Source organism: Protopterus annectens, chromosome 6.part0, assembly GCF_019279795.1.
Source record: "Protopterus annectens isolate FY-2018-M chromosome 6.part0, PAN1.0, whole genome shotgun sequence".
Taxonomy (NCBI): Eukaryota; Metazoa; Chordata; order Ceratodontiformes; family Protopteridae; genus Protopterus; species Protopterus annectens.
The window spans coordinates 1,668,713,499-1,668,729,283 of NC_056737.1; the positions used below are offsets into that span (position 1 = coordinate 1,668,713,499).

At 40.6% G+C, this 15,785-nt stretch overlaps 1 protein-coding gene across 3 annotated transcripts in view; it reads left to right on the forward strand.

Annotated features, from left to right (window-relative positions):
- Nucleotides 1-15,785, forward strand: part of FBXO11 (F-box protein 11) — a 2,134,039-nt gene that overhangs the window by 1,072,932 nt on the left and 1,045,322 nt on the right. For all 3 annotated transcript variants that reach the window (XM_044075082.1, XM_044075080.1, XM_044075081.1), the window contains exons 13-14: nucleotides 5,956-6,041; nucleotides 6,188-6,282. In XM_044075082.1, the coding sequence (XP_043931017.1) occupies nucleotides 5,956-6,041; nucleotides 6,188-6,282 (181 nt within the window). The remainder of the gene's footprint in view (nucleotides 1-5,955; nucleotides 6,042-6,187; nucleotides 6,283-15,785) is intronic.

The window sequence follows — 15,785 nt, forward strand, 5'->3', positions numbered from 1 at the left end:
TTCATCCACCAGACTTCCTCAGATGTAAAAAAAAAAATTTTTTTTTTTTTTTTTTACATCTGAGGAAGTCAGGTGAATGAAAACGCTTTGTATTGTGTGGCGTTTATGTGATTAAACCTGCTGCTGCTTACACCTACCTACAGGCTCCTGTTTTATTATTACCTTCTGCCTCTTTGGGTGCCTGTTGTGGTTTTATTGGTTCCTGGTTCTGTGGCACCCTTTCCTTTGAGTTTTTGGATTACTACAAGAACTAGTTACGTTTTGTTGCTGCCAACCTCAGTACAATCAGTCTTGAACAGCTGAGCATTGTCAGGAACTTCCAAGTGGGTGAAATGAGATTTTGTCTTTTCATCTGCTTTGAGATGTTCACCAGTATTTTCAACAGAGAAGGAGCTTCCAGTTTGCAATTCTAGTCTAGCGATTGATCACCTGTTAGGCATTTCTGAAAATGGTAAACCTCTTTCTGAAATAACATGGATACCAGCAAGGACATTACTGCTAAATGCACACATTGTGGCCAGAGACGTAATCAAGACTCCTGATAGTTTGGACATTGTCAGTGGTATAAAGTCATTAGTGATGTTGAATTTAATATAGTGTTGTTTGGTATAAATATAAGTGAAACCGTTTATATGTGTAAATGCATTCATTGTTTTGCTCAGTATGTATAAAACTCAATTCAATGTTTTAACTATGAAGACAGATATCCTTGTTTTTGTTTAACATGTCAAACTGTATTACAGAAATTGTCAGTAAAGACTATGTAGGACAGGTCAAAATTTGTCAAATAAAGTCAAAAGTAATTTTGTAATGCCAGTTTCTACCTTTTATAGGGAATTCCAGTCATTCTGAAGTCATGCTAAAAGCTTACAGGTTGTAGAGACAGCTGAAATTTTTCAGACCTACTGCTCGCAATGTAATGCTTTTAACAAAGATAAGAAGTTATCAACAAAGCTTCATGAAACACGCATGCCAGTGTTAATGAAGCATGACATGCAGGTTAGGAATTATTAGTAAGATGTTTTAGACATTTTGACTAGGGCTAATGCTGCTGTACACTTGGATGCTACAGGATGTACAGTAGTGCACACAAATGACACTTGTAAGAATTTGCAAAATTTTGAAATTTAATTTGAAATTGTACTTTGTGCAAATGTACAGACTTTAAAGAATTGGTTATGACAGAAACATGCAGATTTATGGGTTAAAGATAAAAGAAATTCCATTTCAGATTACTCAAAGTGCTCAGAATGACGTATTGGGTGTGACCAATTAGAAAAAGAATAACCATACATATTTATGTTGTATAGGGTATACCAGAAATAACAGTCAAGTCACATGAATACAGTTTTGGCAAGATTTAATGGGTTAAAAGTTACAGTTCTGTACTAGGTATGGACATGTCATTAACGTCAACTATGAAGTTATTAGAGTAATTTAGTATTAGTTTCTGATAGGATGCTAAAACGGGTAGAGCATGACAATGAAGATATTTGTAAACATAACATTTTTTCTCGTGGTACTGATGAAGATGGGTTTGAAATAGTAAGTGCAGTTGGATGTGGAAAAGTAGGGAAAGGTGGGAGATGAGAAAAGGGACGTACTGAGAGTGGCATCTACCCCTTAAGCTACGGGAAGCCCTGATGACAGAATTGCATGTTTTTTCTGTCGAAAACTGGGACAAGCGCGACTGTGTATACTACAGAAAGTGGAAAAATAGATGGATTCAGAAAGCAGTATCTGGAAGAGACTCCGAAGAAAAAGTCAAAACTGAAAAGCAAAAGTTGCAGGATGATGACATAGAGGGTCAGAGTGAACTGTATCTTAACCAACAGTGCATGACCATACAAGTTTGAGAGAGAATTTCAGACCTGACAGGCAGCAACAAAAACAGACCTGTGGGAAGTTAAAAGCTCCGATTACAGGGGGAGGTGCATGGGATTATATTACAGTGATAGATTTAGCAAATGGACGTTTTGCAGTACCTTTGAAAATCAACAGTATGTCATGAATAAATTAATATGATTTTCAGAATAGTCCTGTCATTTTTCATCAGATAGGGACATTCCTACAGAATGTGAGTAAAGATGACAAGGGTATTCATTATATTAAAGACATTCTAATACAGTCAGAGACTGTGAAAGAATATGTATCACAGCGGAGAAAAGTTCTGAGACCGGTTGCAAGAGGCAGGTTTCAGAGTAAACAAAGACAAAATACATTTTTGTCACAAAAAGTAAAATTTCTAGGGACCGGTATCAGATCGGGGAGGACTCCTTGTCAGGAAGGGGTGAGGGGCATTCTGCGATTTGCCAAAGCCTTTGAATCAGAGGTTGTCACAGGCAGTGGAGCTGGTAGCTCCCACCAGTAATGTTGCTGATGCACATTTCTGGATGAATGGGAAGGAACTGCACTGGGTTCGCAATCGTGACAATGCATAAGGGAGGCAAAGTGGGTTGTTACCAGGATATGTGTCAGCACAAAGGGCTGAGCAAGAAGTCGTTAAGTATGTTTTGCAACATTTACATCCAGTAAAAAAATTACAGTGACAGTGCTTATGTAGTAAATTCTCTGAGACTGCATATGGCAATGTGGGCTAGGAGAAGGTTCACTGTTAGTGCAGGACTGATTCAGAAGTACAAGTTGTAGGGACAGTTCAGTTTTTTAAATTTAAAAGCAAAGCATCAACAATGGATAAAAGACCTGCAGGAAGTATGCCAAGAAATAGCCAAATAGCAAAGTAAAGGAACTGATTGGACCATTGTTCCTAAGAGTACAGAATGTAAACTAAAAGATTTGCTAAAAATTAGTAACAGAAATAGAGTTGTGGTAAACCAGACAAGGTAGATTTTCAACCTTAAAAATAAGGACAGTTCCAAAAGGAAGTGTATGTATACAACAGACCAGATCAAAACGAGTAGGGGTCAGTGAATGCAGTATCACAGTAGCTAGGGAATGCTGCATTTGCAATACAAAAGCATATAAATGGCTTCCTGTGGAAGGGAAATGAGCCTGTTATATAGTACCATAAATAAGATTAACTAAAACATTACCTAAAGGTAAAATAAATGTCAGGAGAAAGAGAATTGGGAAACTGTTTTGGTACATTAGATTAATCGTAGATCTACAGTTTTGACATAAATGCAGCCGAACCAAAAGGGTCTGTGCTCTGATCAACTAGGAGTGCTGCAGTTGGATTCCAGACAAGACAGAATCTGTAAAGCAACACTTAAAGTACAACTAGTATTTGAAAAGGCTAGAAGACCCGGAACAGTGACTGGAGTGATTGGTTAAATTATTTTCAGAATGGTGGAAAACCATTATTTAGCTGTTGTTATGTTGATCATAATAAGGTGCATGTATATTAAATTTTGTATGAAAAGGATGGTCAATCAGGTATGTATTGTAACTAATGTAAGTGGTAAAGAAAGTAACAACAGAGAGACATATGATTTTTTTCTTTAAGATTCAAAGTTTGATTTAAATTTTGATTAAAAATAGTTTAGTTTTCAAAATAAGGGAGAATTGATACTTGTATAAGCATAATACTTGTTTCCCCACATAGCAATAACATGTATTTTGATAGAAAATGTATGTGTACAACTGTGTTTCCTTCACCGTGCCAGAGGTTTGGTAAACGTAACAGTGTGATATTTTTTACAAATAGCATGTGATGCATTGGCTTAACAAAATTTGTTTGGAACAAAAAGTATTATACTTCTGAAAGGTTTTGTAACAAATGGAATTAACAAATGGAGGCTTGTTGAAATATAAACAGGTGAATGTACACAGATATTCAAGTGAAAAGGGAAGTGGCTAACACAGAAAAAGTTACAAATTGTCCTATCAGTGAAAGAACATTTCAGCATGCTGAGAACTGTTTTTTTCTCTGGATGAGCATGGCTAACACAGCACAAACGTTAGACTATACCAATGAAAGAACATTTCTGAATGAACATTTTGGCCTGCTGAGAACTGGTTTCCTCTGGATTGAGATAAGTCAGACAAAGAAGGTTTCAGTACAGGAAAATAATGTTTTCAGTAAGGACAACATTTTGAAACTATAAATGTGGTTGCAGAATACTTTTGTGGTAGGCAATGTTTGTAATCTGAGTCAGCTGAGGTAGTGCAGTGTACCCAATGGTTATATCTGTGTTAAAGAAAATGTAAACTTCACATATGTGCTTGGTCAGCTTATTTCAATAAATCTGTCAGCAATTACGAATATACATCTGTACAGTTTGTCTCCGTCACATGCTGCTAATTCAGTTTAACAGGCCTGACTGCTTAGTTGCACCTACTGTTGCTTCCAAATCTCATAGACGTAACAGAGGTGATGTAGACTGCTTAGAAGCCTTCCACCCATCTGGTCCACACTGCTTAGAGGAAGAGGTTCTACAATTTGGTGGTGTGATACTGTATGCTGTCTGCCTGTGAGCTTACAGCTGATTCTTGTATATATCATGATTCTGTGGCATTTGTGTCTTAGCTGTTTCACAGTTGAAAGTGCACATCCTTGACATCTTGACCTGTGTGGAGGTTAGAACTTTGAGCCAGACAAACCTGGTTCTTCTGTCTCCTTTGAAGTGCCCTTCTCCTCCACTGGACTCTGCTTTGATTGACAGTCTCACCAGTCTCTTGCTCAGGCTAGCATTTTGGTGACCCTGAATTTTGTCTGTTGGAAATTGTTAGCTTGTTTCATGGAAATTACATCTCAGTCTTTAGAAAACCTGTCAAGGTGGATTACTGTTTACTTTTTTGCCATGAGGTGAGGAACCACTTTTTCAGAAATGCTATGGTCAGAAGCCACCATCCTAAGGGCATGGCTGCTTCAACTTCTTTCATTACAGATGTCACCATTGTGGATATTGTATTATAGCCGCTTGGTCGTCCGTTCATACCTTTACCGTCGTCATTGCATTGACTGCATGGTACTGGTCTCTCTTGGTGTGTTGCTGGCTAAGGACTCAACCTTCTGAGTTGTTGCTTTTAGGCCTTCATAGTTGGCCTACCAGGGTGTGCTGTTTTCATTTCCCAACAGATCTCCCCTGTACATCTCAAAAATCAAATTTATAGATTTCTCATCTTCATATCGGTTGGCATTTGAGGAAGCAAATGGTGTTTCTGTCAAGGCTATCTGTTTCAGATGGACACTTCCCTCTTACCATCCATCTGTGCTTACATGGTCTCGTCATCTGGGGAACGCGAATTAATTTTCTTTAAGCCAGCACATGTGCTTTTATTGTATGCCATGTATGATTGTATAATTTGTTTCCTGTCTTACAGGTTACACTTGTTCGAAGTTTTACAGTTGTACTTGAGGTAGGTAGTGCAGTGTCTTGGTGTGCTATCCTATGTGCTGGCAAGAGTAATGTGCCCCCTAATGGGGAAATAAAATGAAATTCCAACAGTTGCATCTTGGAGAAGGCATTCTTGTAGGTTATTTGATATGAGGCGTGTGTTATATAAGCTCTTGAAGAATGTCCCATGGTTTTTACTCCTCCTTTTCCTTGTAATGGTTTTGGTTATGCTGCCAGACAGGTATGAGTCAGACTGTGTATGTTTTACATTTCCCCCATGTTCCTCTCTAAGAAGTAGAAAAACAACATGTAAACAGATGCCTGCTGTGGTAGATGACTGGTGGACATGTCAGAGGCCAACCATTTTTATATTCAAAATGAGTGTTGAAGTATTGGAGGGATGGTACTGAAAGGAAGAGTTTGGAGAAAAAAAGACAGATTAGTTCTAGTCCTTTGTTCTTTATGCTACAAGATTAATTGTTGAAGATTTACTTTTCTGTTGAGTATGCTACTACTGACAGCATATAAAATTGGAATCCTTCATCCTTTAGCATGACCTAGACTTCTGACTAGTTGAGTTTTCATAAGCATATATTCATTTAACATTTACATCTGGATTTTTTCAGGCACCTTAAACTTTCCTTTCTTTTTCTAGGGGTAATGCAATTTATAATGGCAATCAAGGAGGAGTATACATCTTTGGAGATGGAAGAGGCCTTATTGAGGGAAATGATATTTATGGTAAATTTTATCAGATGTTTTCTGCAGGTTATTGCTGCATGTTGTACACATGTATATATGTAGGTCAGTTTTATGTGTCTTAATGAACATGCCAAAATATGTATGATTTTTTTATGTGCTTACACTTTTGATATTTTTCTTAATAGGTAATGCATTAGCGGGGATACAAATTCGAACAAACAGTTGTCCCATTGTACGGCATAACAAAATTCATGACGGACAGCATGGTGGTATTTATGTTGTGAGTATTAATTTTTTATATATTTATTTTCTATTTTTAAGTGATATCCTCGCTCTTTTTACTAGAAGATGTTAAACCTGTTATCTTGTATGCATTTCTTTGGTCATGCACTGCCTCAAAGTTAAATTTCATTGTTTTAAACAAGGCTCTGACTTAAAACAAGTTGCTGTTGGAAGTTACCATACATTTAGTTAATTAAGGTTATTGTGACGAATTTAGAGCATGGAGGCCCACCAGTGAAAATGTTGGCATTACATTTTCACAGCAGTTTTCGGATTCATTCCCTGGGCAGGATGTGAATTGGTGATTATATTCCCCTGGGAGTGGGGGATTGTGCATGTGCATACACATCTATTTTCTGCGCTGGGCTTTGTCATTTTCAGGGTTGGTTCCTTTCCTTTTGTGGTTGTATGTCAGACATTTAATATTGTACTTAGCAGCTCATCTCACCAGGCAAAAGTTTATCTGCTGGTGTTGTACATGGAGTGATGAACCCATGTAATGTACTTATTTCTTGTCTCCTGTAGGATGGCTTCTTTATTTGAATCATGTTGACCTGTTATTTGACTTTGTAGTTTATTTTCAGCTTCCAGGCTCTGTTTGTACTCATTGCCTTTACTGGAACTGTGTTTGTGCTTCCACCATGTTTTATGCAATGAAATGTTTATTCACATTAAACTTTCCATTTACATCCTCTTAATCCCCAAATCTATGTGTGCATAACTGAGATCTGAGGAGGAGAACTACTGCCATTTTACTGTTTGTGACCTGGAAGTACTTAAAAACCGCTGATGTTCTTTGTGTTTCACTGTTGCAGTCATTACATCTGGGGTAATCTGCAAGCAGGTTGCCCGCAGTCGGCCTGATTAACAAAGTCTTGCGTCCTGCGTCGGTTGCTGTCCCTTCTTCCATGACGTCAGGTCGTCAGGGGTATAAAACATGCAGCTGATGCCATTACACCAGTCTTTCTTGCTGCGCGGTGCCCGAAGCAGAAGCAGTTCGCAAGTGCCGGTCGGCCGACTCCTGAAATTTTTATTTTCAAGTTTCAGAGCCGAAGTCTTCAACTAAAAAGCTAAGTACCCCGTTGGGGAAACTATTTCTTGCTCCTTACCGATGTCAGTAAAAGTTAATAATTGCATTACTTGTGGGAAGCAAATACCTCATAAGGATTTTCATTTGTACTGTATTGCTTGCCTAGGCCCTGATCCCAACATGCCTTGCTGTCGGTTTTGTGCTAAATTTAATCAACGCACTATTAAACGGTTATATATTTTTGCTTCTAAATATTTTGGTTCGCGTTTTAATTATCCAGAAATGTCGTCTGTTAGCAATCCGACTACCGGAATACCTAAAAAACACAAAGAAAGAGACAGGCTGTCCAGGTCCAAAACTGACTACGCTGCTTCTCCTAAGCCAGTCGCCAGTTCTCCGGTACTTAGTGAGGTGCTTTTGCAGCCCCTGATGCCCGCTACTTCTGATTCGCAGGCCTCTACTGAGACCCATTCGGAGTCTGGTATGCCGTGAGAAACTTCAATTATGGAACCCGTGGATGTCTCTAACTTAGATGGGTCTGGAGCCGCTGTGCAGGCACCGGCTTCTGAGGGTATTTTCAGGCCTACAGATTTGTATATTAGACCAACGCCATCTTCAAAACTAAGGCCAAAATCTAAATCTATGTCTAAAAAACTGACGCCTGGGCCGCATGATCAAAATGGCTAAATATTTAATTACTCTGATCAGGGGTAGCCAACCCCCCCCCCCCTTCTAAGAGGCCTAGGCAAGGCATTGATTATGAATCTTCTGAACAGGATTCTGTTTCTTCTGACTCCTCTAATGAACAGGATTTGTCTATACCGAGTGATGAGGACTTTGATGCAGAAGATTCCATTCCTTCTGCTTCTTCCCCTGAGGACTTTTCTTTTGGGAAACTTTACATACCTTATGGGAACATTTCCACTGGGAAAGTCAGGATTTCTTAGAATCTAAAAAGAGACTTGGGGATTTTCTCCTTCTTCCTCAACAAAGGCCTTTGGCTATACCTCCTGTCCTAGACATTGTTGATGTTTTTACAGAATCTAGTATGGCTCCTGATTCTCTTCCTCTGGCTCCTTGTAAGCCAGACAGATACTGCAGGGTTCCTGACTCCCACAAATTCCATTTTAAAAATCCTATCGCAGATCCTGAAACTATTTCTCAGGGTCCCAGGGGCATTAAGGCCTCTACTGCTAAAAATCCTACCCCTTCTGTTAGAGATTCCAGGGCACTGAATAGATTGGGTAAAAAGGTTTACACTTCTGCAACCTTGGCAATCAGGGCTTTAAACTGTCAATTTCATATGCTTAAATACCAGCAGCATATCATGGGACTGCTTAAACAGAAAATGATGTTCATTTCTGACTGTGTGGAAAATTAAAGATTTACAGGATTTATTGCATTCAGCTGAACAAGTTGGTAAACCTACTTTACAATGTAGTTTTGATTCTTTGGAGGCCTCTTGCAGGGCTGCTGTAACTGGCTCTGTGCTAAGAAGGCATGCTTGGCTCAGAGCAAACTCTGCCTGATCATGTTAAAGCAAAATTGTTGGATGCCCCTTTACAACAGGACCTTCTCTGGTAATAAGGCTGAAGAAGTTTTAAAAATGATGGAAGATAAAGCTAAATCTATGCAAACTGTGAAAGATTTCTTACAAGTGCAACTTCCAAAATTTAGTAGGCACTGGCCTACTAAGAACTGGCCCTTTCCAGTTCCTTCAAGAGCCACATAAGTCAAACCCAGACATTCAAAACGGCTCCAGGTTTCAGTCACAAGGGACTTTTTAGATCAAAACAATGGGGTGCCTCCTCCTCCAAATCTGGAAGCAACAAGGCACCTCCCTATGGTAAGCAGTCCCAATGACTTTCCCTCTACACTTACCAAGCACTTACCTTTCAGCTTCCCCTTTGGGTGGAAAACTGGCACTTCATGTAAGAAATTGGCAACTTATAACCCAGGACAAATGGGTTTTAAATGTAGTATCCCAGGGATACAGATTTCATTTCCAATCCCAAACGGATGGCCAGACCTGCCTCCAAATCAGTGGGCAGAGGCCCAGAAACAAGTACTGTCTCTCATGAACATGGGAGCTATTCAACCAGTCCCAAAAGAGGAAAAGGGACAAGGTTTCTATTCAAGACTTTTCCTGGTACCCAGAAAAGACAAATCATGGCGTCCAATTCTGGACTTACCTACTCTAAACATTTCTGGACATTCCAAAATTCAAGATGCTGACTCTTCAACAGTTACTTCCTATGCTAGGCAAAGATGCCTGGTTGGTAACTCTAGATTTAAAAAAGGCTTACCTGCATATCCCAATCAGGGAATCTTGCAGAAGATAACTCCGCTTCAAAGCAGGCTATTTGCATTACCAGTTCTCTGCACTGCCCTTTGGCTTACCTACTCCACCCAGGTTCTTCACAAAGTGCCTGGCTCCAGTAATTGCATTTTGCAGGCAAAGAAATATTCAAATATATCCATACCTGGACGATTGTCTAATTCAGGCAGAAAACAGGGACATTCTTCAAAAACATCTGGCATTTGTAAAAAAGCTTCTAACTTGTCTAGGGTGCACCATAAACTAAAAGAAATCACAACTGGTACGCTCTCAAAAAATTACATTCTGGGGTGCAAGCTTAAATACAACTGCCCAGATGGCTTACCTTACACCAGGAAATCAAATTCATTTGGTGACTTACTTCAAACAGGTGGCCACAGAAACCCTGCTATCTGCAAGACAAATTCTGCAAGCCTTGGGGTTCATGTCCTCCTGCATTCTTCTAATTCCATATGCAAGATTGTATACGAGGAAACTTCAGTGGTACTTAGAGTTTATGGAGTCAACATTGTCACAGCCTGGAAACAATGATTCCTATCATACCTTGTCTGCAATTAGAGTTCCTGTGGTGGGCCGAGGCCTGCCACCAAAACAAGGGACTAACTTTCACTCCACCCCCTGCTGCCCAAACCCTAACAACAGACACATCAGACTATGCTTGGGGGGCTCATCTGGCAGGGAAGTACATTCAGGGCAAATTGAGCCCAAATCAAATGCACCTTCATATCAATCAAAAAGAGATGCTAGCTGTACAGAATGCACTGACAGCCTTCAATGACTACCTTCATCCAGGACAATTACTGATAAAGACAGACAACACCACAGTTATGCGTTACATAAACAAGCAAAGGGGTACACACTCCTACGCCCTTTGCAGACTAGCCATGGCATTGTGGAACACGGCCTTGACCTACCAAATACAACTACAAGCTCAATTCCTGCCAGGAAAGCTGAATACTCTGGCAGACAGACTAAGCAGAAATCTCATGGTCCCACACGAATGGAAACTGGAACCACGGATTTTCAACATGTTGGCGCACCAATGGGGGAGTCCAGATATAGATCTTTTTGCCTCACCCCAGAACTATAAGTTGGACAAGTTTTGCACAAGAACTCATCACAAAAAAGCCTGGAAAGTGAATGCTCTATCATTCAGCTGTAAAAACCTATCAGTCTATACCTTTCCCCCTCTGCCTTTGCTCTCCAAAGTTCTACTAAAAGTCAAACAGGACAAACCAAAAATGATTTAGATTTCTCCAGACTGGCCTTGCCAACACTGGTACCCACTCCTGCGCAATGTCACACCTTCTACCTGCCTCAGACACTTTACTTGCTGTCTCAGCAGAGCAACCAACTTCTGCACACTCATCTCCAAACTTTGAATCTTGCAGAGTGGCTAATCACCTAAATTCACCCTTGGCATCCCTCAGCAAACCTGTGATGGATGTCATTTTGGAAGCAAGAAGGCCTAGTACTAGAAAATCTTATGCTGAAAATATTCTGTGCCTGGAGTCAGTCACAAGGGATAAGCACAACAGTGCCCAATATTCCTTAGATTTCTAAATATTTAACTGAGATGCTTCACAAGGGCCTGTCCTTTTCTTCCATAAAAATCCATGCCTCAGCCATTTCTGCTCATTACAACACAGAACCTCCCCTCTTCTCTCATCCTCTGCTAAAGCAGCATCTCAGAGGGGCCAAAAACTTAAGACCACCCAGGAGAGCTCCAACCCCTGCCTGGGATCTCAATTTTGTATTGGAAAAACTCACTCTCCCTCCTTTCGATCCAGTGTTAATGCAGACTTAAAATTTCTTTTCTGGAAAACGGCTTTCCTTTTAGCAGTCACTTCAGCTAGAAGGATTTCCGAATTACAGGCTCTTTTGGCAGTGGAGCCTTTCATTATTTTTCATGCTGACAGGGCATCTCTCAGGACCAATCCATCCTTCATGCCTAAGGTGGTATCCAGTGTGGCTCTTAATCAGACCATTCATTTGCCAACTTTCTTTCCCAATCCACAGAACAAGGGGGAACGGGTTCTGCATTCATTGGATGTACACAGACAACTTAGATTTTACTTAAACAGGACAAAATCTCAAAGAAAATCTGAACAACTACAGGTGGCATTTGCTGCAGGGGCAGAGGGAAAGGCCATTTCAAAGCAGACTATTTCCAAATGGATAAGCCGTTGTATTTGTTTCTTATATGCACCATGGTAAATCTATCCCCCAGGGGATCAGATCTCATTCCACCAGGGCTGCATCTACTTCTACTGCCTTTCTCAGAGGTGTTCCTACCAGAGAGACATTATAGAAGCTGCTACCTGGAGCTCAGTTCATACGTTCACCAAACAGTACCATTTACGTTTCTTCTGTAAATCCAGCGCTGGCTTTGCCTCTGCTGTCCTGCAGGGCCTTGTAGATGGTCCTAATGCTGTGTAAATCCATCCTCCCAACCATAGCTTTGGGAATCTACCCAAATGTAATGACTGCAACAGTGAAATACGAAGACCATAGTACAGTTGTGTACATTTACCATAAATGTAGATGTTTGAGTGTATTCACTGTTGCAGTCTCCAACCCCCTGCTTTTTCTCTTACTATACCTCTTCTTTCCTTTACTATGCTTAAAAGCCATTTTGGTGCATTTGCTTTTGTTTGGAGGTGTATTTTTGTGTTTTTAATTACTTAAATATTTGGCTTCCCATTTGTGGGGCACCTGACATCCGGGGCAAGAAAAAGTGATGTAATGGCGTCGGCTGCATGTTTTTATACCCCTGATGACCTGACGTCATGGAAGAAGGGACAGCAACCGATGCAGGACCCAAGACTTTGTTAATCAGGCTTACTGAGGGCAAACTTCTAGCAGATTACCCCAAATGTAATGACTGCAACATTGAATAAACTCGAACATCTACATTTATGGTAAGTGTACACAACTGTACTTTTTCTTTGCGGTGTATAAACTAAAAACAATAGTTTAGGTTTGCATGAATTCGATAAAATATACTAGTTATCTGGACTATAGTTAAGAATGCTACTTCTAGCACCCCTACATCTCTAAATATACTAACTCCAAGGTTGCATAACATTGGGAGTAGGAGAGTAATTGGAAAACTTCCTCCTCCCCATGAACATTATTCTGCAAATATTGCTGCTATAGATTGTTTGCTTCTATGTAATTTGCCCTGTTCTTTTTCCCAAGGATCCCACCTCCAGTTCTTTTATCTGCTTTACAGTGTTCAGTACTTCAGTTATAGTTGGTTTAATTTCCATATTCTACTAATTGCTTTCTTGGCAGTCAGAGTTAAACTTAGTAAAACATTGCTGTGTCTAGGTAATTCGGAGCCTGTGTCCTTGCTCAAAAAGAATAATTTCCTTAGTTACGGTTTGCTCTCCCAACATTTCTGACAAAACATACTGTAGAGAATTTTTTAAATCTGCCACCTCATTACATTCCCAATTATCTCTCTCTCTTTTCCGTAACAACTTCCAACATTTGCTGCCTTTCCAAGATGAAATTCTTTGAAGTTTGCTTTGGGTATAAAAATGTCTGTGCAAACCCTTCCAAGCAAAGGTCCTTAACCTTCTGGACATGATTGCTTACTTGGGAGCCATGCAAATGTCATTCCGTTATTCCTTGGTATATTGCCTTTCCATTGATTTATTGTTACAGCGGTCATGCGGTATTTTATATACCCTAATAAGTAGCCCTATTTTAACAACTGCTTCTATTCTAGACACCACTAAAAACTTTACCATAGCTGGTCTTTCATTTATCACTCCACGATCTCTTACCATTTGTTTGTATTGTTTTATTAGCACCTGGTATGAAAGGCAGTCCAAACTTCTGCTTGGCCTTATCCTACTTTAACGTTAGCTTTCTCTCCTAAGTTATTTGCTCCTAGTATTTTTGTTCCTTTGCTAGATGTTCTTCGTGTTTCACTGTTGCAGTCATTACATTTGGGTAATCCTGCTGGCAGGTTGCCCTCAGTCTGCCTGAATTCCAAAGTCTTGGGTCCTACATTGGCTGCTGTCGCCCCTTCCCTGACGTCAGGTTGTCAAGGGTATAAAAGAAGCAGCCGGCGCCATTTTCTTCAGTCTTTCTTGCCGAGCGGTGCCCTCAGCAGAAGCAGTTCGCAAGTGCCGGTCAGCCGACTCCTGAGATTTTCGTGTTTGAGTTTCAGAGCCGAAGTCTTCAATAAAGCTAAGTACCCCATTGGGGAAACTTTTTTCTTGCTCCATATCAATGTCAGAAAAAGTTAATAATTGTATTTCTTGTGGAAAGGAAATACCTCATAAGGATTTTCATTCTTACTGTATTCCTTGCCTAGGCCCTGATCAGATCATTATTGGTTGTCGGTTTTGTGCTAGATTTAACCAATGCACTATTAAGCGTCTGTATGATTTTGCTTTAAACTTTTTTGGACGCCAGTTTATTATCCTGAAATGTCGTCGGATAGCCATCCGACTGCTGGAGTTTACAAAAAACGGAAAGAAAAGGATAGAGAAAAACAACCGAGGCCCAAAACCGATGGCGAAGCTTCTCCTAAGCCAGTCGCTGGTTCTCACTGAGGTGCTTTCGCAGCCCCTGACGTCTGGTACTTGAGTCGCAGGCCACTACCGACTCCCATGCCGCTGGATACTCAAGGTATTGGAGCCTCGGACGCTAATCTCTCAGATGGGTCCAGAGCCGCTGAGCAGGTACCGGCTTCTGTGGGTGTATTCAGACTTAAACATCTTTACATTAAAATTACTTCAGCTTCAAAGGCAAAGACTAAAGCACCTGCTAAAGCAAGGAAACAAACTCTAGAGCCACATGGACAGGCCTCTATGCCCAAAAAACTGATGCTCAAAATGGCTGAAGACTTGATTACCTTGATCAGGGGTTCCCATCCCCCTCCTGATAAGAGGCCTAGGCAAGACACTGACTATGAATCTTCAGATCAGGTTTCCATTTCTTCTGATTCCTCTTCTGATCAGGAATATTCTCTTCCCCCCTATGAGGATTCTGATGCTGAAGAATCTATACCTTCAGCATCTCCTCCGGAGGACTATTCCTTTGGGGAAACTTTGCATACCATGAGGGAGCATTTCCACTGGGAGAGCCAAGATTTTTCAGAATCTAAAAAGAGGCTCAGGGATTTTCTTTTACTACCTCAGCACAGGCCTCTAGCCATTCCACCTGTGTTTGACATTGTAGATGTGTTTTCGGGGTCTAGTCTGACCCCTGACTCCTAACCCCCAGCTCCTGTTAAGCCTGACAGATATTACAGGGTTCCTGACTCACACAAATTTCTTTTTAAAAACCCTGCTGCTGACCCAGAAACTATTTCACAGGGTCCAAAGGGACCGAGATTCAAGGGCACTGGATAGATGGGGAAAAAAGGTTTACACATTTGCAACTTTGGCTATAAGGGCCTTAAACTGTCAATTTCATATGCTTAAGTATCAGCAACATGTCATGGGATTGCTTAAACAGAAAATGTTGTTAAATTCTGAATGTGCAGAAAACACAGACATGCAGGATTTATTGTATGCAGCAGAACAAGTTGGAAAACATACTTTGCAATGTGGATGTTCATAGTGTTTCACTGTTGCAGTCATTACTCTTGGGTTATCCTGCTGGCAGGCTGCCCGCAGTCGGCCTGAATTCCAAAGTCTTGGTCCGGCGTCGGTTGCTGTCGTCTCTTCCCTGACGTCAGTGCGCCAGGGGTATAAAAGATGCAGCTGACGCCATTTTCTCCAATCTTTCTTGTTGCGCGGTGCCCAAAGCAAAAGCAGTTTGCAAGTGCCGGTTGGCCGACTCCTGAGATTTTCGTGTTCGAATTTCAGATCCGAAGTCTTCATTTAAAGCTAAGTACCCCATTTTTCTTGCTCCAGACCAATGTCAGAAAAAGTTGTTAATTGTATTTCTTGTGGGAAGCAAATACCTCATAAGGACTTCCATTCTTATTGTATTCCTTGCCTAGGCCCTGATCACGACGTAGCTAATTGCAGATTTTGTGCTAGATTTAACCAACGCAGTATTAAGCGTCGATACGATTTTACATTTCATTACTTTGGCCGTAGATTTAATTACGCAATGTCATCGGATAGCCATCCGACTACCGCAGTTCACAAGAAACGCAAGGAAA